Below are 23,813 nucleotides of genomic sequence, written 5' to 3'. Positions count from 1 at the left end.
TAAGATATCTTTTTAAAAAAAATATGCTCCAATTAACCTTTGGGCCTGTGTGTATGGGATTGGACTGGGGTCAGGAAGGCTGGTTTTGGTGGTTCTTTTTGGCTTTTGAATCTGTGGCTACCCTAGTCATTCTCCTTTATAGACCGCAAACAACATCCTGACATTCACAATTCCACATTAAGGTAACAGTTAAACCCTATATTTCAGAACTTTAGCCAGAATCATCTGTGGCAGTCTGGAAGGAATTTTCTCAATGAGTAATTTGTCTTCTGGGCTTTATTTCTCCTTTCTCTTAAACATCTTGGTATTAGCCTTGGCAGGACACTAAGGAGGGAGGGTCACTTCCTGAAGGTAGTACAGAGCATAAACTAATACAGGACTGTACAACTTAAGCCACTGGGGGCTACAGACCACATCAGCACAAGTTGTGGGCATCCATCTACTGCACCATGCATGCAGTCCAGGCAGCTTGCCTCCCACCCTCAGTTCCCCAGTTGCAGGCTCCTGTGTTGCACCATGCCATGTGGATGCCCCACATTGCAGGCTGCACTAGCACTGTGGGCTGTGCTGTGCCACACCACACTGCTCCCTGGGGCAGGGCAGAAAATTGAAGCCAAAGGAGGGAGGGAAACCCTGGAGACTACTGGATGCTGCTGGAGCAAAGGGGAAGCCTGGGTGACACAAATTAACCCCTTCTGGGCCTCATGCAGCCCTCAGGCCACCATTTAGATAGTGCTGAATACATTCCCTGTCAGTGCAAGGGCCATGGTATGACTGTCTCTCCTGTCTCTTCTCATTTAAGTATATTGAAGACTAAAATATTTTAGGTCACTAATATTTTTGGATTTGCTATAGGAAAACTGGCTGTTGCTTAGCAGAAGGAAATATACAGGAGGTTAGTTTAGATGGTATAGTGGTCCTGTCCTGCCTTACATTCCATGAAAGCTATGAAATGCAACACAAAGGAAAGCATCAATTATGTTGAATATGCCCACATCCACTTCCCAAAATTTGGGGAGAATGTATGTGGTGACATTTTTGACACCTTGCTTCATAGGCAATTCAAAATCATAAATCAGCTCTTTGAGGCCTGTTCAAAGAAACTACATTCATAACCTACCAGTTACTCAGAAGCCCTAACTGGTAGCTATTATAGGCAAAATAAAGCCAAAGGGTGATCACAAGCTCTGTGGGAAAATTCTGTGGTTCCTGTGACTTAGGGACAGCTTTTCAAAATAGTTGCCACTCTTGAGTGTACAATTTAAATTTACAAAATGTGGACTTACATTTTTGTATCAGTAATAAATTTTGTGGGTGAAGATGGTATTTGCCTCTGTACAATCTGATTGTGGACATACTGCAAGAGGTAGTTACACATCTAATGTGAATATTTAGATGTTTCATAAAAGTGAAAATACTGACTTTCATCTTCAACTTTGAGCATACAAACAAAATGCATAACTTAATAAATAAATACATTAAATATACATAAATTTCACTTATCTCTAGTCAATAAAAATGTATTCCATAGATTTTCCTGATATGAATAACTACATAGTATCACTGGAAACATTATCTATACTTTCTGTTTTGCTCCACGTGCTTATAAATGAATATTTACTATATACTATAGTATATTTACTATACCCCATCATTTAGCAAATACTCAATGATGAGCCCCCAGAGATCTATAAATGATGTCCTATATCCTTCTTGTTTTCGCTGGCACAGCTGCTTGTTATAATACTTTATACGATCCATAGAGAAACAACCCATCTTGCTTTTGGTCACATGTTTCTGGGCCTCACAGATTTGTTCATCCAGATCTCTTTGTGACCAGTAAGCATCTCTGTACAAGTTTCCCATGGTCCTGGGGAAAGACAAGAAAGAAAGGAAAGAAATTAAATGGAGAAAAAAATTCTACAGAATCTCTCTCTCCCATCATTTTTAAAAATATATGTATTGTAACATGTACTACTCAATTATTTTACAGAAGTTTCTGGGGGCAAATATCATTTAAGATTTTCTATTACATTTTAAAAGTGTTTCACATTTCCTTTTCCAATGAACTACATCACCATGGAGGATCAAATGGTTAAGTGTGAGCCTTTGGTTTATGTAGGTTGGATAAGTTAGCATAGAAAGTTGAAGTTTATTTTCTGTGTTTAATTTTTCACAGTAAGAATGAATTGGTTTTGAATTATGACAGTATCGCAACAGCATTAGTTATGCTTTTGGCAGTCTTCTAATAAATATCTCTATTATCAAGCAATTTGCATAATCATGTTAATATGGATTAAAATCTCCACACACTTTTGGTATTCTTCACAAAATTGTGTGAGGAACACGCAGCATGATTACATTTCTTTAACAATACTTCCTTACTAGAAGTGTTCATCTTTCCCTGTATTTAATTAATACTATTTTCCCTCATAATACTTCCAAAACAAAATCTAACTATGCATGTGGATTTGACAGCTGTATGAAATACTGGCTTTTAAAATCAGAAACGTTTGTTTTCAGGGCAAAGTTTCCAGAATGAGTCCCTGCAGGAATGTACATAACGTGCTTTCTGAGAACGTGGCTAAAAGAGGAATCTGAATTCCCAGGTCATGGGCAATGCTCAAGTTCAATGGCCACAGCATGTCACCTTGGACCACCTGTGCTCCTGGCTGCTTGAGCCTTCTGCTGCACGTGTGCAATTGACTTTCTCTAGTTTGTCAGATTGGCTTCAGCCAAACTGCAGACACAATTTTTACCCTGAACTGCTTTTTGATATTACTACTTCAAGGAGTTAGTGGGATTGGTCTTTCCTACCTGCACTGACTGACTCCAAAACTTTTGGAATTAGCATCACACAGAAAGATCAATTAAAAGCCTTGATCAAGTCCTTACCATGTTGTGCCAGACAAACCACTTATATATGTTAAACAGTCTAAGAGATTTAATTTCTTGAGAGCTAGTAGACTGCCATATAGCCCTGTCATCGATTTCAGTCCACCACCTGTTGTCATGATTGCCACTACTGGGACCTGTTCGACAAACAAAGAAAAAACATTACTACAAACCAAATTCACATTAACGTTCAGAGAGTTAGAAAAGGACCTAAAATAGACCATGGGATACAATTCAGTTCCAAATATCATAACTAAAACCCCTCTCTTCATTAGATCAGAAAAGAAGCAGCAAATCCTAATGCATCATTCCTCAAAGTTTGGAATGAGACATGGATCTAACTAGATGTTCATCCTTATCTATTAAGAACAAATGAGCATTAATGATTTTAAGTTGAGGTGCTGTAGTTGTTGAAAAAAATGTTAGATTTCCCTGACCATCACCATCTTCTCATTTGCTTACTGCCCTATTCACCATTGCATTATAGTTTTAAAATCTTCATATCAAGCTATGAGAAAATTCGAACAGTTCCTAGAATGTTGCTACACTCCCCTCAGAAACTGTTTTTCTCAGGAACATAAATTTGCTTTAAAAAGGAAATGTCGACAAAGATTTTTATGAGTGATATCTTTTACTGGAACAATGGTACCCTTCCTAAGAATAGCAATAAATGAAAGTTCATTTATGTTCCTCCCAACTATACAGCTGGTCCAATAAAAAGGTATGATCCACAAAAATCCTTGCCCCTCAAATTTTTCCTGCACCATCACAACTATGATAATCACCCCAACACCACCGTTAAAGAGGAGAATACTTGTTCTGGGAATTCAGAAGACTACAACAAGGAGCATGTATTTTTAAATACATTTGTTGAAGAGCTTAACCCTAACCCTAACCTTCTTTAGATGGATTTAATAAACATTTCAAAAATGTTTTAAATCTAAAAATGGATTAAATGCTTACTTAATTTAATTAATGTGCATTGACACACAATGTAAACCGATTATGAAATGGAGCAGTTGGAGCCGAGTCTTAACTGGAAACAGCGTGCGCATTTCAAAACGGTCAGATACATAAAGGCAGGTCTACACTGGCTCAGTGCTGCTCTCCCAGTTATTGCCAAAACAAAATCACGTCCCACTGACTTCTACTCCAAACCCAGAACTGCGGTAGTGAGGGCTTTTCAGAGACAACACTTTTCTCTGCTTTCAAGCACACCAGACACAACAACTTGAAAAACAGAGTCCATGGGTGCCTTCACAGTGTCCTCACCCTCTCAGATCTGGGTATGGAGTATGCAGAGTAGGAGCACATGGGATGGTCTTATTTTTCATCAGCAGTTTCAAGACAAGCATAGAGGCAACCTAGACATTGCCTTTAGAAAGACAAAGGGTGTATCAGTCACACTTCCGTAGCATGCTCAGGAGTGCCACGCTCAAGTAAACCTCTTCACCTGCTCCCACACCACACCCACCAAAGCAAGCAATGAAGTGATGAAGTCATCTTGAGGGTGCCCCCTGCTGCCAGTCTCAAGTCTGCAAAGGATAGAAATATCTACAGCAGCAGCAGAGGGGCACCCAGAGACACTTCAACACTTCAAGTCTGCATTGCCCATGTGTGGGAATGGAAGCAAGTGAGCAGAAATATTATAGCTGTACATTAACAGCATTCCCCCTACAAGGCACCGCTTGTCAGCCCTTCCTTGGGAATCCATGAGAAAGCAGGCCAGATATTAGAATTAAAATTTAATCTTTGCAGCTGAAGCAAAACATTGTCCTACAGACAAAGTCATCTTTTAATTAGATCAGGGGTTGTCAACCAGGGATACTCACGAAGGCCCTAGGGGGTATGCAGGGGCGGGCAAGGATGGAGCACCACCACGCACCATCCCATGCTGCCATGCAAGTACCATGCACCCACCATGTGGGGGGCTGCCGCTGCTCCACATTCAGCCATGCACCACCCTTCCTACCCATCCCCCACCCCCAGCTCTGCATCCGGCCACTGATCCAAAAAGGTTGAAAACCCCTGAATTAGATCATTTAAGCACACCCACATACTATAGCCATCCTAACCATATGGGAGTCAAAGCAACCTTCACCAACCCCTAAAAGGTAACTGTCGGACCCAAATCTCTAGCTTTCTTCCTGGATTGCGGTGGTCTGAGCCATTTTTGATTAAAAATTCTACACTCATAGGATGAGAGTATCTGTTGAAAATTTCAGCCTGAAAGCAACAAAAAAGGCCTTTTGGAACAGCAACACTTGGAAAAAAATGTAGTTCCAAGTTCTCAGTATTGTATAATAGATATCCAGACTTTGCATCCAGTTTGCCAAGCACTCAGGTGATGGGAGGGGCCTGGCAACACCCAGGATTCCAGCTCACATACTTCATGATGCTGAAGATCCTCTTGTAGTTGGAGAACATTCCTCACAGCAGGAGCAACGTACATCTTCCTTTTACACAGGAAATCCTTCTCCTCTGCGCATAGATCATATCCAAAACGTATGTTGAGATCTTGTGGGCAGGAACAATGACTAGGAGAACATATGTGCATATATTTTACATACTAATATTCGTAGTTCATTTCAGGAATTGCAACAGAGATGAGTACTATATACACATACTCTGATATATGCAGGTTGATGTAATATGGAAGGGAAAGAAGGGGAGAATAGCACTACTGTATAATATTTTCATTTTTCTAAAAATAGCTAAAGTTATACATAGTTGCAGTTTATAGAAATGAAAACTTCTTCTTTATCTTCTTCTTTATCGAGTCTCCTGAGGCTGGACTCGATGATCTCCCGAGGTCCCTTCCAGCCCTGATGTCTATGAAATCTATGAAATCTTTGAGGTTAAACCTAAGGAACCTAATTGTCAAAGAAGCATCCTGAATTAAAACTGTAAAATGAATGGGATGTCTAATTTCTACTTAAAATGTGTGAGAGAGAAACAGAACCACTTGGACATTTTTCAATCAAGTTCATTATTTGGGGGGGAGGTGTATACACACACACTGACTTCCATCACCATTCAAAGGTTTTGAAAAATATTTCAATGTTGATAAAAATGTCTACAAAAATATTCAAAAATAAAAATTGTTCATTTGGCAATATTTTTATCTCAGGAAATATCAGATCTTAACAGTTTATTTTAGTTTTTCATTTTTATCTTATTTCAGGATGTACCATGAGTAGTTTCAAAGTGGCAAACTTTCATTACAACACAAACAGGAAACATGAATATGAAGTTACAAGACAAGGTATTTCAGTCAGTACTAAGTAACAGCTCTCTTTAAGGATTTTTTAAAAAATTGGATTAAAAAAAATATTTAACTAGTATTCTTTTTCATATTATAAGCAGTTAATAGGATTAAGACTGTTAGTAGTGATTTGCCATAAAGGAAAGTCAAATAAGAAATAAATATAAAAACATAAACATTAAAAATAAAAACATTAAAATTAAAATTAGCAAAAAAGTGCGATAAAATAAAGAATAATATTTAAAGTCTAAAATTATTTTTATATTTTCTAAACATGAACTTTCTGGAACTTTTAAAAACATTTTATTCATTTGGAAATTCACCCCCCCCCCCCAATTATATCCTGAATAAAAAATGAAAAATGTTAAATTCTGAAATGTTTTGTGAAATGGGAATTCCTGTTTTGATCTATTCAAGTGTAAATACATTACCTTCTAGTGGCCATATATTACTATACCATTTCACATCCATGTATGTATACAGAAACATTGTCTCTGAAATATATGTGATCATATCGCCCTCTACTGGGTATTACTTATAGAAACCGTAGAGTAAAATCCTAACCCAGTTATCAAGTAGAAATCTGTCACCAACTTCAGTGGTTCCAGGATTCCACCTTAGACTCTCTAACCCTTCTATACAAGCATGGCTGTTTCATGGGTGAATGCTGTGTACTTCTTTCATGTCTACTTTTAGCCACAAATTGTAAAGCAGAATATTCCTCATGGAGGAAGATAACAGGCATGTCAAATCTGCTTTAAAAGTATTTTAAGTACACAAAGAATGCATGGAAAAGGATTTCTTCCCACCCTGATGCAATTCACAAACAGGTAAGTGTATTTTCTTCAAAATTTTGGAGATTAGATCAAAAGACATTTCATACCAAGACATCTGGACCTACCAGTGAGCGTGCCCATCTGATTTTGGCAACAAGCTACTGCCAAATTCTGCACTGAGTTGCAATTTCTGCTGTCTTGCAAGATGAGATTTGAATTTCATTAAACAGTTTTTGAAAGTTCATTTTACTAATTGTGCATATTGATTTTGAGGCTTTCGTTTTTTTGTTATGCCCAAAAAATTAGGGCAGGGAGGGTCCATGAACACAAATCCATTAGCTATTATCTCTGGCATAGCACACAACAGCAGGAGCTGTAACAGTCATTGAGCAGCTATGATACAAGCTTATCTATGACCAGGGATGTATAAGCTTCTTCCAAGAAGCTGAGCATCCTCCACCATGTCCAGTAAATTGGGGTTCCTACAATTAATAATTAATAAGGGTTTCTCCTTTGATGCAATACTATAGCAAACACTATTATTTGGTAGTGCTACTGTGGCTGGAAGATGAATACACACTGATTGCTGGCCTTAAGAAAATGCGTATAAAAGGTGTTTCATAGATGCAGCACAAGCAATATACATTATATATGTATAATGCTTAACTGTACTGAAATGAGTTGCTAGTTTAAAAAAAAAAGAGAGAGAGAACCATAACTAAGCTACTGCTTCATATCCTAAAGGGATGTTCAACACCTGAAGCTGGTAAAATTTAAGGCTGCTCAAGGGTCATTAATACATATGGTCATATGATGAGTATGCATTTTGTATTTGTTAAAAGCATATTCTGGTTTTCAATCCAAAAAATGTTTGATTTTTTTTTAAACAGGTCCAGAAAGTGAGACAAACAACATTTGGTGAACACTATCAGTAGGATCCAACAAAAATAAAGGGAAAAGTTCTTACCATTCTTCTGCCTTCACATTCAAATCAAATCTTTTTTCCTGAAAGAGAAGAATTTAGCTCTCAATGTGAAATGGTAGTGTTTTTTTAACTTTTTTTCAGCCTTGGAGGGCAAGCTTTATTTGATTGTCAACGTAAGTGAGAAAGCCATAAAACTGAGCCCCAGTGCAATCCAAGAGATGGACAGAGTTTCAAAGCCACCAATTTATTTTTAACAGAATAGTGCCATCCACTGGGCACATCTGCATAAGACATTTACTGTGGAACTGCCTAGCTCCACAGTAAAATCTCTGCCTCTATATGTGTGGCCCTATTAGGGCACAGGAAACTAATTAATTCTGGTGTAGGTTAATACTTGTAAATAAAAGTACTATCCTATGGCAGCATTTAGTGAGAAGCAATGCACGTGTACATCCTGACAGGGCTGGCTGGGGCACAAGCATGCTTCAGTGCAAGGGCTGCTTGCTGGTTAGCCCTACACTGGAGCAACCTCATGCCCCAGCTAGCCCCACCGCGGCACACTGAGCCAGGCAGGAGCAGCCTTGGGCTGACAGGCCCCCTACCAGCTGAGGCTGCTTAGACCCAGTTCAACATGCTGCAGTCCCAGGCGCATGTGTAATTTCGTCACATTAAATTTCATGCACCCAACAATTCCCATGCCTTCATGTGCACCAGCAAGTGCTCTCCACCACCCAGTTACCCAAACCATCAAATGCAATTCAGGGTTAAATCTTTGAGTTCCCAAATGCAGTCTCCTAATTGTAAGGCTGTGGTTAAGAACAGTCAAAAATCTATTGTATATTAGGCAGTGCACAAATGATGTATACAAAGTAGCATACCAGGTCTCAGCATAAAGCTGCTGTGAAGGGTTGAGGGCAGTAATGTAACCAAGGAAGGGGGGTAACTGGGGCACCAGCCCAGGGCATTGATTTAGGGAGAGGGGATGCAAAAATAGCAGTGGCTGCACTCATTGACTTTCTCTGGTTTGTCAGATTGGCTTCAGCAAAACTGCAGACATAAATTTTACCCTGAACTGCCACCACTAACAGCCCAGCTGCAGCTGTTACTCCATGCACGGCCACCACCCAGGGCAGAGAACTCTTTGATTCTGGAAGGGAATACCTGCAAATTAGTCTGAACAGTCTGATATATCAATACTGAAGATTATTCCTGTGGTTCAGGAGTATGAAACGAGGCTAAATGGTATTTACATGTACATTACCTATAGATTACAGGGATACACTAATGCACAAATTTGTGAGTGCAAGTGTGTCCCTCAGCATTCATTTTAACTCAATGATCTTTGTCTCTCCTGTTTAAACATTTGATTGTGGCAGTAATAATCATGACACTTCAATCGGCATGCAGCTATTTTATTTAGTGCAAGGCCCCATGCAAATGTTTGACTTATATGCATTATTCCAAGAGAGGCAGCTGTACAAGGATAGCACAGAAATTATAAAACACACAAAGAAACGCCTCTTTGCCACAGATTAGGATCTGAACCACAAGGACAATGCTTGCATCTCAATCTCTGCAGTCAGACTGGGCAGCTGGCTGAACAGCTGAAGAGCTGTTTTAAGCAGCAGGGTTGGAGAAGGGAAGAGAATGAAGCTGGGAAATTAAGGTGCATAGGGGCTGGGAAACGTGCCTCCTTCCTCTCCCAAATATAGTTCTGTCTCTTCTTTTTAAAGGGCAGTTAAAGAAACATCAGCACAGTACCAGACTTTTAATAACACTGGTCCACAACAAAGAGCTGAGTACAAAGGAACTTACCAAATTCCTTGGCCCCATCAAGTTGTCTGTGCCCAGGAGCTGGGTATGCAAAAGGCTTAGGAAATTTGGTGGAGTGGTGGGGAAAGGAAATGAAAGAGATGGAACAAGGGAAGTGTCACATTTCTGTCACACCTCACCCAGTTCTGTATCCTCTATTAGCAGCTGCAGGGAGACCCGGACAACTGTCAACATGGCCTTAGCAAGACTTATGCTACTGTCAAGAGAGGAGCCAGAGAAGCAGTGGTCATTTTTGCGGTCTCAGGGAGATTTTCATTTGGGTGGGAAAGTTCTAGCTCATTATTCCTACAGTGGCAATAGTTCTTAATAGGGCTGCCAATTAAATTGCAGTTACAGGGTGTGATTAACACGTTAATTGATTCTTGCATTAGTTTTTTGAATGCATCAATCACCCACATGGCTTTGGAGCCCGCGCCTGGGCTCCGCTCTGCCGCCATCACCGCTACCTTTGAGCCACCTGGCAAGGCAGTAGTGGCAGTGCAGAGGAGTCACAGGGCAGCCCAAGCATGAGCTCTGGGCAGCTGCAGTGGCAGTGGGGGAGGGTGCATGCACAGACACACACACATGAGCAGCTGCATCATGCTCATAGCCAGGAATGCAGCCTAGCAGCATATAAAGCAGCACCTTGGAGGTAAGTCTGTGGGAGGGGAAAGGAGTGTGAAGGAGAGAGCAGACTGAGGCCCCCATGGCAAGGGAGGGAGTGGGGCAGGGGCAGGTCATGGGATGGAGCCACGGTGGCATGGCTCCCCGCCACTGCGTGCACCCCCAGGGGAGGCATGGGGGTCACACACCACCTGGATTTGTGTACAGGACGGAGGTGGCCTGCCTGCTGCAAGCTGGGGCTCTGCACCCTGCTGCCTTTGCCCTGGAAGCTTCATGACCTCATGTTGTGCCTCCCACGCTGCCAACGTGTAGCTCCTGGGGCAAAGGCAGCAGGGTGCAGAACCCCAGCCCACAGCAAGCAGCCCACCACTGCCTCATGCACAAATCTGGGGGACATGTGCCCCTCATGCCTCCCCTGCAGGTACGTGCAGCAGTGGGGAGCTATGTCCCCCTGGGGACCCTGGTGAGCCTCCTGCAGCTCCGCTCCACAACCTGCGCTGGCCCTGCGGCTCTGTTCACCCAAGCCCCTTCCCCTGCCCCACTCCTTCCCTCATTGTGGGGGGCCTCGATCTCCACTGCCACCCCTTCTCTCCCCCTTGCCCCTTCCCTGGCACACACGTACCTGCTGGGCACTGTGTCTGTGTGTGTCTGTCACTCCCAAGCCACAGCCCCCAGACCTTGCTGCTGCCCCTCACTCCTGACCCACAGTACCCTGCATCCTGCCAGGGTGTGCAGGGATGCCTCCACACACACCCACAGCCCCCTACACCTTCACAAATTCCCCCCCCCATACACACCCCACCCAAACAAATTACCTGCGTAATTTTGCATTATTTTGAGTTTTTCTGCACATCATTTTAAATTTTTAGCTGTGAGATTAAAATTGTGATTAACCGTGGCTAATTTTTTTAATTGCACAACTAATCACAATCAAGTGTTTAATAGTTTGGCAGCCCTAGTTTTTAAATGATTCAAAATTAATCCTAAAGGCTCCCAAATCACACTCACCTCTGCTATTGTTACTTTCTCCCCAAAGGGAAGAGAATTAAGCATCACTGCTGGATGGCCTGTGTCTACAGTGTAGCTACAGGTTTTCTGGAAAAAAAATAATTAAAAAACAGTTTTTAATACTGAAATAAAAAGATTATCCTGTTCCTTCATAGAGTCAGGTTGGGGGTATCTGTATATCACTATTATGTTTATTAAGGTGAGTTTTAACATACAGCATTGTAATGTTTCTTCTTTGGTATCATAACATCCAGCGCTGGGTCTGCATACTTTGTATAGTGGAACACGGTAGGACATGAAGGACAAACTATGGCCTCAGGACCCAAAATAACATCCTGGGTTTCTTCGTAGGAACCTTTTACTGTAAGAGAGATGTCTTTTCCTAAAAGGAATGAGACAAAACATGCAGACAATGTTAGATTTATCTGACTGGAAATGTAAGATACTATAAACAAGTCTGAAATTTTTTTTAAGAGTTCTCCATATTGAGCTCTAAGAAGCTACTTAAGAAGATAAGAAAAATGATATCCCCTGCACAAAAAGCCTGCTACTCAACACAAGGACATGAAAGCTTACTTACGTAGGTATGACAGTGCTAATGTTCACTGAATACAACCACCATAAGTTTTCACAGTAAAAATTGATTTGGGTTCACGTCTGTAGTTCACTTATCAGCATGTGAACTGTAAGTCTGGTCTATATAAAAATATTCAACTTTTGCATGCAGTAATAAGCGCTTTTATCATTTCCTCACTTTTCCACACCACAGCAAATATTACTGGCCTTGCTATAATTTTATGATGAACAAAATATTGTCGTAGCTGTGTTGAAACATACTACATTTTAAAAGGTTTTGTTATTGGAGTCTTGATTTAATATACTTTAACAGAAAATACTGTGAACAAAAATACTGTTATTTTAATGATCTATATAACACCCTTGTCACCATATCAGTTTAAGCAGATGGTAATTAACCATCATTTAATGAAGCAATAAACTCACTTGATTTATGCTGCTTCTTTTCATGCACCTGAACTTCCAAACAGCAAGCTTCCCGGGCCTGGAACAGAGAAGGAAAATAAAAGAACTCATATGAGGGAATGTCACAATTTAAAGTTACCCCCACCCCCAATCCTTATCCATTACTAGCTGAGTGCCTGGGCAATCTGCAGGCAGTATAGATCAGTGTTTCTCAGCCTGTGGGTTGCAACCCATAAGTGGGTCCCAAAAATATTTCAAAGGGTCACGAGCTGCAGCAGGACAGATGGGCAGCGGGAAGGCGCCTGGATCCTTGCAGTCAGGGTAGGGGGTGAGGGAGAGTTGTGTGGCCAAGCTGGCAGCCCTGGGGCAGATGCCTATGCTTGCAGGGGTGGTGCAGTTGGGAGGGGCCATGACCAGGCTACCTGGTGTGGCATGGCAGCCCCAGTGGAGGGAGGGGGATTGCCTCAGGGCTCTCCACCTCCTCCCTCCAGCCCATGCCAGACCTGGATTTGCTCCACTGCCACCTGCTTGAGCCGTAGCTGCCACAGCCACTCCAGCAGGTCTGGGCGTGCAGAGGGCCGTGAGTCAGGAGTGAGGGACACCAGCATGGCTGGGATGGCAGGGAACTGGGGGGTCGGGCACCAGCAGGTGTGAGTCAGGACAGGCCATGGACCTTTGCAAATGGGTCCTGGTCAAAAAAAGGTTGAGAGTCACTGGTATAACTAAAACCCTCAGCCCCTGAAGAACAAATTGCTTGACATAGCTAAGCACTGAGGCATACAGAGCTTTGTATCAAGTGTAGTTGTTCCTTTTTAGTGATAATAACTCAGCTAGATTTATCTTGTACCCCATTATAAGGACTAAGTGTGCCTATAGACGTATGGGGAGGCTGCTCCGACATGCTGTATTTACTCAATTAATCAAGTCTGCTGGAGAATTAATGTGCCCCCAACAGTCTCCACATCTTATGCATCAGCGTTCCCACACTTCAAAATATTTGATGAGCTTTAGTTAAACTACCTCTGTAGCCATTTTGAAGCACAGGTATGCTGATACATGAGACACCACGGCTGCTTTAATTAGAGAGGCTCTTGGAGCCTCTCTAATTAAAGTGGCCCCCCACCATGTGTAAGAGTGCCCTAGATTGAGCTCACTAGCCATAGGGGGTTTTACAGCTGCACCATTTCCTGTTTGTAAATGGGGGAATCACTGCATAGTGTCTGGAATGTGCTGACACAGGATGCTCATAGCTGTTCCATTCTGTGTTTCTGAAGATGCTCTAGGAAATAGTGCATAACAGATGACTGAGAGAAATCTTAACTACTCTCATCCCAATCTATCTCCCAGATAAGAAAGAATACATTGGCCTGCAAACCTTCTGGCAGCTTCACTAGTCCCACCTATGTTAAGAATATTGTTACAGAACATGAAAGACCACTAAACAAAAAGTTACCACAAGTACTCCATTGGTAAAGAGTGTTTCAGGATGACCCAAACTAGGAAACAAAATGAAAAATACATATTTCACAACCACGATAAATCAAATTTTTCCTTTAATGTTTATCTCACTTTCCAATTCTGAAAGTGACAGAAAAACTCTGTCTGTGAGTGGTTTAAGCTTTTTTGCAATGTTCGCTTTGTCTCTGCACAGCTACTAACGCTCCTGCTATTCTTGCTTTGGAGATCTTCTAAGCAGGAACTTAAACCTGTGCCAAAATTGCCAGACCTGAATCAGAAAATTTTCTTGCAGTGCAGTGGCAGTCTCAAACTCACACAGACAGGAATATTAGTTTAACCAAATTCCTCCTCTAAGTATAGCTCATGTTATAAAATACATTTCTACCACCAACATTCAGCTGGTCTGCCAGGGTATACTGGTTGGGGAATGTGATTCTACACATTTGCTATGAATGCAGATAAAATAAATAGAGGGGAAATGACCATGGTAATAGAGCAATTTATTAAATGACATCTTCAGATAATTCAGGTGAAACTAAAGGCATAGTGCATAAAGTACTGAATCAAGACTCAAGACACCTGAGTTCTATTCCTGGCTCTGTCACTGGCCCACTGAGTGACTCTGGCCACGTAACCCATGTCTCTGTGCCTTAAAGGGCTATATAAGATATTATTAGATTTAGCACATCAGAGACAGAACTTATGGTCTTAAACAAGGCTGTAGGAGGCAATTCCAATACTCAAGCATTTGGAATATGAGTAATTTTGAAACATTAACAAAATTGCAATTTAAAAATAAGACACGGGAGATTTTTCTACTGCATAGGACTACCAGCAGGCATCAAAAGGCTGATACAAATAAAACAAATTACTAGGCCATGGACTGAGGTTGTAGAAATTCTAGTCAATGCCAGGAAAAATTCTTTACATTAATAGTGTTTAAACAATAGAAGAAGCTGATATAGAGACATGGTATATATTATTTTGATAGAGAATATACTAGAGGTTGGAATCTGAGTTTTCTGGCAATTTTCCACACAGCAGTCATATGAATAGGTCTGTCATTGAAGGGTTTTAGCCCTATCTATTTCTGCATCTTCTATTTAAATTGCGTTTCACTTACATGGTCTGCAAAAGGAATTCCACCTCTAGCTCCTCCTGCCTCTGAGGACAAAACAGAAAAACAAATGAAGTCACTACATCACATTCTCTGCTTTCAGGTACAGTCACTGTATCAATCTGATCTTCCACTTTGTGGTATAGGGGCAATTAGGCAAGATACAACGGCCTTTGGGATACAGAAGGGCAGCCTAGAGGCTCTCATAGATCCACCTGGCCTTAAAGTTTACAGAAAGCTTAAAGAAACCTGCACTTTTGTAATTTACCATTCATACAGTCAATCTGCAGTTTACTTCATCTACTAACATCTTACATTCTTGATACTATTCTGCTACCCAGTAGCTGTTTTTGCCATTAGCTTGGGGTTTACATTTACTTTTAGCCTATAATTTCAACCTCTCCAGGAATATTAAACAAAAGCTGGTGATATTGATGTATTAAGTTCTTATCTGTCTAGTCCACCGTTCTTTGTGTGTGTTTCAATAGCAACAAGATACCAGCAAAGCTGTTTAGAAATAACACAACAGATAGATGACTTGATGCTAAGCCTTCCTCCTGTACGCCACCCCATTTCAACTATATATTACACTGTAATATAATTATTTTGAAAAATGTGTGAATAAGAAGGCCCAATCTAAATATAGTTACTAAAATGAAAGATTTCCATTCTGTATTTACATTTTAAATGGGAATCTGTATATTTAGAGGGCGATGTAAATACCCATATGGGATTTACAAATCTCATTTGGGTACCATTGTTTGAAAATTGGGTCAACTGTGTGCAAATCTCAGCTTTTATTATATTGGTATCTCTGCCAAGATGTTAGTGTCACATAGTTGCTAGGGTAATGGCAAATTAAGACAGGAGACCTCGGAATGGAGCTCCTGGAGGTAACAGTCTCCAGTAAGTTCATTCTTGTTAATAGAATCTGAACAGGGAGTCTTTGGTGAATGAATCAACTTTTACCAACCCAACCTCCAGTGGCAAGCATGCTGAGGCCAAACTGATCAGTATAGTGGAGGAACCCATAATGAAGAGACCCTAGATAAATTAGAGTAAAACAAGCAAATTAAAGGCAGAGGGAAGAAAGTAGATGTACATTACAAGCTGTAGTTTAGACAGAAAGGCCAGACTTTCTCTTCCAGGCCTGCCTGTTTCTTCACAACTCACCTTTGGATCAGACTTAAAGCACATGAGAGTTCGTTCTCCAAGTGGAAGTTTAGCTATGTCAAAACGCACAGTGAAGAGATGATCATCCCGAGTAACACGGTCTTCATCATAGACACCCAGCTCCAGCACATTCTAGAAGAGAGGTGAAAGATTTGATGCTAAGATTAGTTTGATGCTAAAGTATTAACATAGGCTTGTATACGAGTCATAACATTTCCAGTCAGGAAATCCTTGGGTTTTTAACCTTATCTTTAGATTTGTCAAGCTTTCAAACATTTTTTTTTGAATAACTGCAATGACCTGAAAATTAGCGATCAATATAGTAATAAATCAATACTTTTATAAGCATTCAAAACCACCAATATATGAAAGCTCTCTGTAGATTTTTTTTTTTCTGACAGAGTATTTTCTGGATAAAAGAACAATTCACTTACTGTTGGCAGAAAAGTGGTTAAAGGAAAAGTGTAAAATTATGTGATATTAGTGGTTGTTCTGTAATGTCTTTTTTTTGGTTCCAATACAACCAGCTCTCCCCACATACTCAGCTTGATATTTGATCAACTGTAATCAGCACAATAAACCAATTCAGACTTCATGTTTTGGCTGAATAGAGAGCTTCCTATTGTGAGGCTGAATCACTCAGATGAAAGGTCAAGCTATGAAGAATAGGGGTGTGCGAAACAGGCCATATTCAATTTGGATTCGGATGTGGCCTGAATCGGGGACAGTGATTCAGTTCGTTGATTTGGGTCACTGTCCCCGATTTGATTTGGCTGAATCTGAATCAAAGATTTGATGCTGATTCAGAGAATCAGTGATTCAGCCATAGACACAGCTTTAAATCTTTTCTACATACCTCGAGGTACCAGATGCACCACTCGTGAACACTGCGATGGTGGGGTGGATGAAGTATCCCACAGGAGCACCCATGGGGTGGGGGTGGGGGCATGCTTGGCGTCGAACCTGGAATTGGACTGAAAGTACCCCAGAAGTGGACTGGAAATGCTTTGGTCCACTTCCGGGTCTGCTGCCAAGCGTGCTGGGGAGCGCCCCCGCTCTTGCTCCTGTGGGATTCTCCATCCACCCCAGCATGACAGCATTCACAAGCCACCTGGTACCTTGAGGTATGTAGAAAAAGCATTTAAAGCTGTGTCTATGTCCAAATTGCAGAATCAATTTGGAGTGTTTGGATTTGATTTGAAGAGATTAAAGGGTTTCCTGATTAGATTCAGATTTGGCTACCAAATACGGCCCTAATGAGGAATCTTAATATTTTAAATGCTTTCAAAAAAAATATGCCAGGTACTCAGCAAAGGCAGATCCAGGGGAGTGGAGCAGTGTAGTTGCATCCTTCTTCTTTTGCTGTGCTGTACATGGGCAGTGAGCTCAAAGGTCACCATCTATCTGGTCAGCATGGGCTCCTGCCAGACCTCCACAGGTACAGTGAGCTCTTATGAGCGTACCAGCTCATTGGATCAAGCTCTGGCCAGAGCCCTGCTTTTCACAGCTCAACAGCCCAGGGGGATCAGTGCTGCTGGTGTTCACCCTTTCCCTCCCACAGCTAAATTCAGCATCAGAGGTAAGAGGAGAAAAGTGATGTCAGTGCTCACTGCCTGGGCTCTGGAGCTGCAAAAAAGTGGTGGCTCCAGCCAGAGCTCACACCAATTAGCTGATGAGCTCAAAGTTCATGCATGGCACAGCCAAAAGTGGGTGCAGCCATATCCTTCCCCCGCCCCACTCATGGATCCACTGCTGGCAACCAGTAGATAACATTTTTATGAATTTTTTTTTTTTTCCAGAAAACGAAGTTTCTGCAAAATGGAAACCGTTGGCAGGAAAACAATTGACTTTGGCCTATTTTTCCCTTAAGAGAATCTAAATATGGTACTAGATTATATTTACCTTTCATATACCTAGATGGCCTATATACAGTTAGGTACCAGCAAAGTTTGGCATTTATGCACAGTTTGGGACTGTTTTTTATCCTATTGGTATATTTGCCAGAAACGTGATAGACAACCTCCTGCCTTTTAGCCCAGGTGCCATGAGTCATGTTGTTGCCAGATTAAAATTTCAGGGTTTACCTGGCCTTACCCGTGTCTCTGGGCAATTTTATTTCCTTTGGGCAAGTGTGCAGCTGGAGTACAACCCTATCAAGCCTGCTCAGTAGGTTAATGCAAGTGACGCTAAATTGCTCAGTCTTTAAGCACAAAAAACTGTAGTTACATGACTATATACATGCCCCTAAGTGCATAAATGGTACAGGGCCCATTAGTTGGGCCCCAACCTAAAATTGTTTTGTTTCACTTTGTCTGGACCTGAATGATAATGTTTCCTTTCAGGTAATCTCAGTTATCTGTGCTTGCCTCCATGGCCGCAGAGCCTCATGTGACTTGTAGCTGAGCACTTCAGACCTTTGTTTCCTTCCATGGCCCTGGCTCTTGGGCTAGACAGCTACTTCCACGATGTCTTGTGGTCACCCAGGTTGGGCTGGTACAGTGTATCGTGGGACTATTATCCAATTGAGGATAATGGTCTATAGATGGAATGGAAACATAAGGTACCTGAGCTAGAACAAATTAAAATAAAATATTTCAATTTGAGAATGTTCCATTTGGACCTTTCTGAACCAACATTTCTTAGAATTCTCCATCTGTAAAAAAAAAAAAAAATTCAAAAGTTTTGAACTAGTGTCATGATTTGGGATGAAAACAAACTTCAAGACATTGAAGTTACTTGACGGGCTGGTAAAAGATGTTAAAACAAACAAAAAAACCAAACCACCTTACCAGAAGAAGCAGGTGTTGGCTCAACCCAGCTCTACAGCATCTGTATAAATTAGGTGCTTCAGCAGGGCTTTTTGGCACTTTTATCTAAAGCTTATTCAAACAGTTATTCAATAAAAGTGCCAACAAAGCCCCACTAAAGTGCCCGATCTATACAGATGTTGGATGAGCTGGGTCCAGCTAATGCAGTGTCTTTTCTGGGCATGTGCTGGGTTTGGCACAGGAGTGCTCTGAGTTTAAAGTAAAGCACCATTTTTGAATGTCTGAAAGCAGCTGTAGATTCCAATAAATTCAGAAAAATAACTGCTTCTTTATTTGAAAAAATAATGGTTCTAACGTTCCAAACAAGCAGTACTCTAAAGAAGAGAAAGTGAGGTCCCAAAGAAGTGTCATTTGTGGTATTTTAATCATCTGGGGTATTAAATAATAAGCTGCAGAAGACTTAACATTTCTACTTTCCATATAGCTAAAGATTTCCAGACTGCTGGAAGTAGGCAGCTCTTAGTTTCATACCTTGATCTGACTCTGGATTCTATAATAGAAAATTTCATTCCAAACTGGGTTTTTGCAGTTATTGATGGTCTTGGTCCTGGCTTTTTCACCTGAAGCAGTTGGCAACCATAGGGTCACATAGCAATCAGGCTGGCTTACTGTATGAGAAGAGATGCAATGCAGCAGTTAAAGTAGGAATGCACCCTGTGCTAAATGGCAAAGGAAAAATGAATGCATCATGCTACAATGAACCTTTTTTTTTTGGGGGGGGGCGGGGAGGGTGTCCAACCTATGGTGAGTTATAATTGCCCAATGTATCAGGCCAAGAGGGAGAGGGATAGATACTAATATAGGTAACAAGTTAGGTGGTTTTGATTCTTCCTTGTATAAATTCCAGAAGAGAGACAAACATATTGTTTTTCACAATTAAATAAACAACAGACATATTTTCACTTCTTCGAATAGTTTCTTAATCTCCCAAACCCCACCATCCAACACACACACACACACACACACACACAAACGCACACACACTTGCTGTTCTTCAGCAGTACTAGGACAAGTTGGAACTTTACCTACTCCTATTCATTGAATTTGAGGAACAGTTTTGGGGTGGCTCCTTTTTTCTAACTTGTCCTATATGATAGAGGGCAGATGGGGGCAGGTGGGTATAAGGCACATATGCAACAATCCCTACTGCTGAAGATTTCCTCCTCTTACCTGCACACAAACTCTTTGACCAAGAGATCCAGAATTCTTAAAAACTAGACCCTCCAGAAACAGTGTAGGGGGTAGACCCATGACCTCAAAAAAGGCTATGAGAAGGGAGTGGGAAATGGACAGCTTATCCCATTTCTTAATGCATAACTTTCAGACTACAAAAGTCTCTATAATTCACCCCCCAGAGAAGGTCTGTCCTGTACAAAGAATGAGGAAGAAGACCTATTAACAATCATATATGATCACGTAATTCAAGATGTTATCACACATATATAGGTCAAAGTGGTCCAAATTTAAAGTTATGCAAGAAACCACCCGGATTTCAGCATAGCCTAACCTCTGCATGTTTGATTTTGCAATCTTAAGGATCTTTTAGGGTAATTATCTCTGTCTCTTCTCTTAAGTATTGATTAGTTATTAGAACCTATACTTATTTCAATGAAATAAATACTTTGTTTTGTTTGATAGCATTGACCTTGGGTCAAATACACATCTGAGTCAGCTTGTATTTCAACTGTACCTTATAACGCTATCATTAAGCTACCCTTAAAATATATGGAGTAGGTGTCAGCTGACTAGCAAGCTTTGCATTTATATAATTTGGCCCTGCTTGCGCAACCTTTCTACAACTTCACTATTTGTGATTTTATCTTGCCATTTGACTTGCACAAGAGCTTAAAAGAGTTCTTAATGAAACCCTTCTGGCACACCAGCATATATGATCAGAAACCATAAACACAGAGAAGAGCATATAAGATGTGCCTAATATATTTTCTATCCAGTGTTGTGACCTAGGTGGATATGACTTGTATACCTTCCCTCACACAGTATAACATAAAAAGTGTATATTGATATGCTTCCTGTAGAAACTTAATCATAACTCTAAGATAAGGTAGTAGCTGCTACTAAATGGTAAACACTTGAGCTTGTTTTTTCGTTTTGTTTTTCTGCAATATCAGGCTGGTTCCAGACGTGTGTGTGTGCAAGCATATACTCATCTGGAACCAGCATGATGCATATACATTTATATGATTTTGGTAATAATTAATTTCTTGGTCAATGAGACCACTGTTTGACAAGACTTCGCTTTCCTAAGGGTAATGCATCACTCACAGGGGGTTTGACAATATGAATACTGTGTTAGAATTTACTTAACATTGTAGAGATTATACAGATGCAGCTCTAACATTGTAGAAATACAGCTTGGAATTACATTTACTATTACCCTTGTGAAAATTGTCAGTTACATTTGGGAGCATCCTCTAAAGTACACGTAATCTGCATGGCTTGGGTAGTAATCAGTCTCCTGTTAACTACACAGATCACATTGTAGTAGTGAAGTCTGATTTTTTCTGTAATTTCTGTTCAGTAATCCATGGCAAATCCTTTCATATTGCACTGTAGGATGAACTGACAATACCAAATGAGATCCAAGCTCTACACAATTTTGGTTCTAAACCTGTATCCAACATATTGGAAAATGGCCACAACATTATCAGATAGCTAGATAAAAGGACTGGTCATTTAGCAACCTTTATACAAATGGATGTTAGAGGATGATATGAGTATTAGCCTAGGATAACAGATGAAAAAAATAGTTTTGATATTCATTTAATGTGCAACATAATCAAGATGAAAGGACTAAAAACTAAGGTAAAAATAGAATGCCTTTCTGATAACCTCATGTATAACAACTTAATGTAAACAGAGATACAAAGAGCAGGCAAAGCCTGAAGTCACATACAAACTTAAATGAGGTAAAATCAGATGTCCTTGACCTAGATTTTCAGAAGTATCTGTTGTTTTTAGGTGCCTTAATTCTTCAGTGTCCATCTGGAGAGATCCAGATTTTCAAAAGCACTGTGCAACTTCATTGCGGCAACTGTGGGTGCTTTGCACTTCCAAAATAACACAGCACAAGATGTCTCAAGTTGGGCACCAAAAACTAGGCCTACTTTTGAAAACATGGTGTCCTTAAAAGTACTTAAACAGTTTACCACTGCAAAAAGGAGATTAAGGGGATTTAAAGTGATGCATTGATAGACCAAGGAGTTGGAGACTTAAGAGTCAGTTAAATTGTGGCAGTTTTTTTTCAATCTTGCTTTCCTGTTTGCTGCACTCTTTTCTAGTCCCAGTTATGTGCAAGTTATACCAATTTATGCTCAATGTGGCCAAATTAAAAAGTAATGTATCAAAAGAAGAACATATATTCATTATTGGTAAGTGCAGCTCTAAATTTAAGTAAGAGCTACTTAGCCCAAGGGAGAACCCACACTGTTGTAAAATGTATATTGAAGAACCTGAAAACAGTACAAGTTACACTTCTTTAAATGTCCTGAATTCCATCAGATAGATCTTTGATTTTCATTTTTTGCATGCAGTGTCAAAGAGTCTGAAGCTGAATAGTGCAAAATTTAATCTTAAAAGTCCAAAAGCTAGACATACTTCAGAAGGGTAAAGAGTCTGGGAGGTGTTCAGATTCCAAGACCAGATGACACCCAGGCAGGAAGCCAAGAGAAAAGCCAAAACAGAAATCACACCCAGGCCAGAAGCCAAGAGAGAAAACATGCTTAAAAAACATGGAAGGCTTTTGGAAGAAAGAAGTGCAAGAGACTCAATCCCTGACACCTGGTCTGATCAGCATAGAGTGGCCAGAAATTTCATCCTTGAGGATAACTAGGACTCAAGGCATAAGGGTAAAATAGGCAGCTTTATGCTACCTATCTTTTCTTAGAAGAGGAATGTCAATGACCACCAAAGCAGGTCAAGGGGTGGATCCCAGGGGAAGGCAATTCATACCACTCTTCTGCTGTGCTCCACATATGCAATAAGCTCTCTCAGCTCCCAGCCTGATCAGCATGGGCTCCTTCTGGAGCTCTGTCTATGGAAGGAGGAGAGCTTGTTCTTCAGCTAGTTGGTAAGGCTGTTTCTGAAGCCACTGCTTTCATATGGCTCTGAATCCCAGAAGGTGAGCACTTCCATTGTTCACCTGTCCTTTCCCCCTGCCTTAAATTGGCACAAGGAAGGTTGCTGTGCCAGGTGACCTGGTCAGGCAAAATGGTTGCAGTGCCTGCACCCTGAAGTTTCACTAAAGTAGTGGCAAGAGCCTATGCTGCCCATATGATATGCTCAAAGGGCTCCCTGAAAAGACAAAGGTCTTGCAAGAGCCCTCACTGACTAGCCAAGAGCTCATGGCATGTTTCTCAGAGCCAAAGGAAGTGTGGCCATGGTCAGGTCAAGATGGGAGAGGCAAAACTAGAACATTCAGTTCTCTGGCCTAGTACAGCAGTCCCTACAGAACAGCACTGTAACTAACTGAACTTAGATAGCCCCTCAGAAACCCTTCCAGCTCCGAGATCAGAGGAGGTGGTCATGTGGCTTAGAACCATCTTTCCTCTATTCAGAGAAACAGGATTTGTCCTACCATGATGCATGGAGGAAGAATAGTGACAAGTTATTGACATCATATGCTTAGATATTCAGTTGTAATAATCTGTCAGAAGCAAATTTTCAACCCAATCAAATGCCCAGATGTAGCAAATGGAAAAACAACCTGTAGCAAAGTTTGGGCAACAGGGGTAGCAGTGACATTCCCTGGTGATCACGTAACCCTTGCTGCACTCCAGCTCTGCCTCTCCTTTCCTCCCCTTCTCACTCACCTGCCACACCCTGATGTATTTTTAAGAGAGGCTGCCTAATGGGTCTTAGACCAAGCTGCCATTCCCATGACAGTTAGTAGGTCCCTGCTAGACCCCACCAGTTTTAACTCTGCCATCATACC

General features: G+C 41.0%; 1 protein-coding gene across 1 annotated transcript in view; it reads right to left on the bottom strand.

Moving 5' to 3' along the window:
* The window catches only part of LOC149871847 (cytosolic phospholipase A2 epsilon-like), a 59,550-nt gene that overhangs the window by 10,857 nt on the left and 24,880 nt on the right, over positions 1-23,813 (bottom strand). Inside the window, exons 4-14 of the mRNA XM_090034963.1 lie at positions 19,334-19,470; positions 16,035-16,166; positions 14,868-14,908; positions 13,740-13,782; positions 12,308-12,365; positions 11,521-11,687; positions 11,306-11,392; positions 7,904-7,941; positions 5,285-5,432; positions 2,896-3,032; positions 1,648-1,870 (exon numbers count right to left, since the gene is read on the bottom strand). Coding sequence (XP_089891089.1) covers positions 1,648-1,870; positions 2,896-3,032; positions 5,285-5,432; positions 7,904-7,941; positions 11,306-11,392; positions 11,521-11,687; positions 12,308-12,365; positions 13,740-13,782; positions 14,868-14,908; positions 16,035-16,166; positions 19,334-19,470 — 1,211 coding nt within the window. The remainder of the gene's footprint in view (positions 1-1,647; positions 1,871-2,895; positions 3,033-5,284; positions 5,433-7,903; positions 7,942-11,305; positions 11,393-11,520; positions 11,688-12,307; positions 12,366-13,739; positions 13,783-14,867; positions 14,909-16,034; positions 16,167-19,333; positions 19,471-23,813) is intronic.

This window comes from Crocodylus siamensis, chromosome 2 (assembly GCF_052110815.1).
Source record: "Crocodylus siamensis isolate JL-2025a chromosome 2, ASM5211081v1, whole genome shotgun sequence".
Classification (NCBI taxonomy): Eukaryota; Metazoa; Chordata; order Crocodylia; family Crocodylidae; genus Crocodylus; species Crocodylus siamensis.
This window is presented reverse-complemented; position numbering and strand designations above follow the sequence as displayed.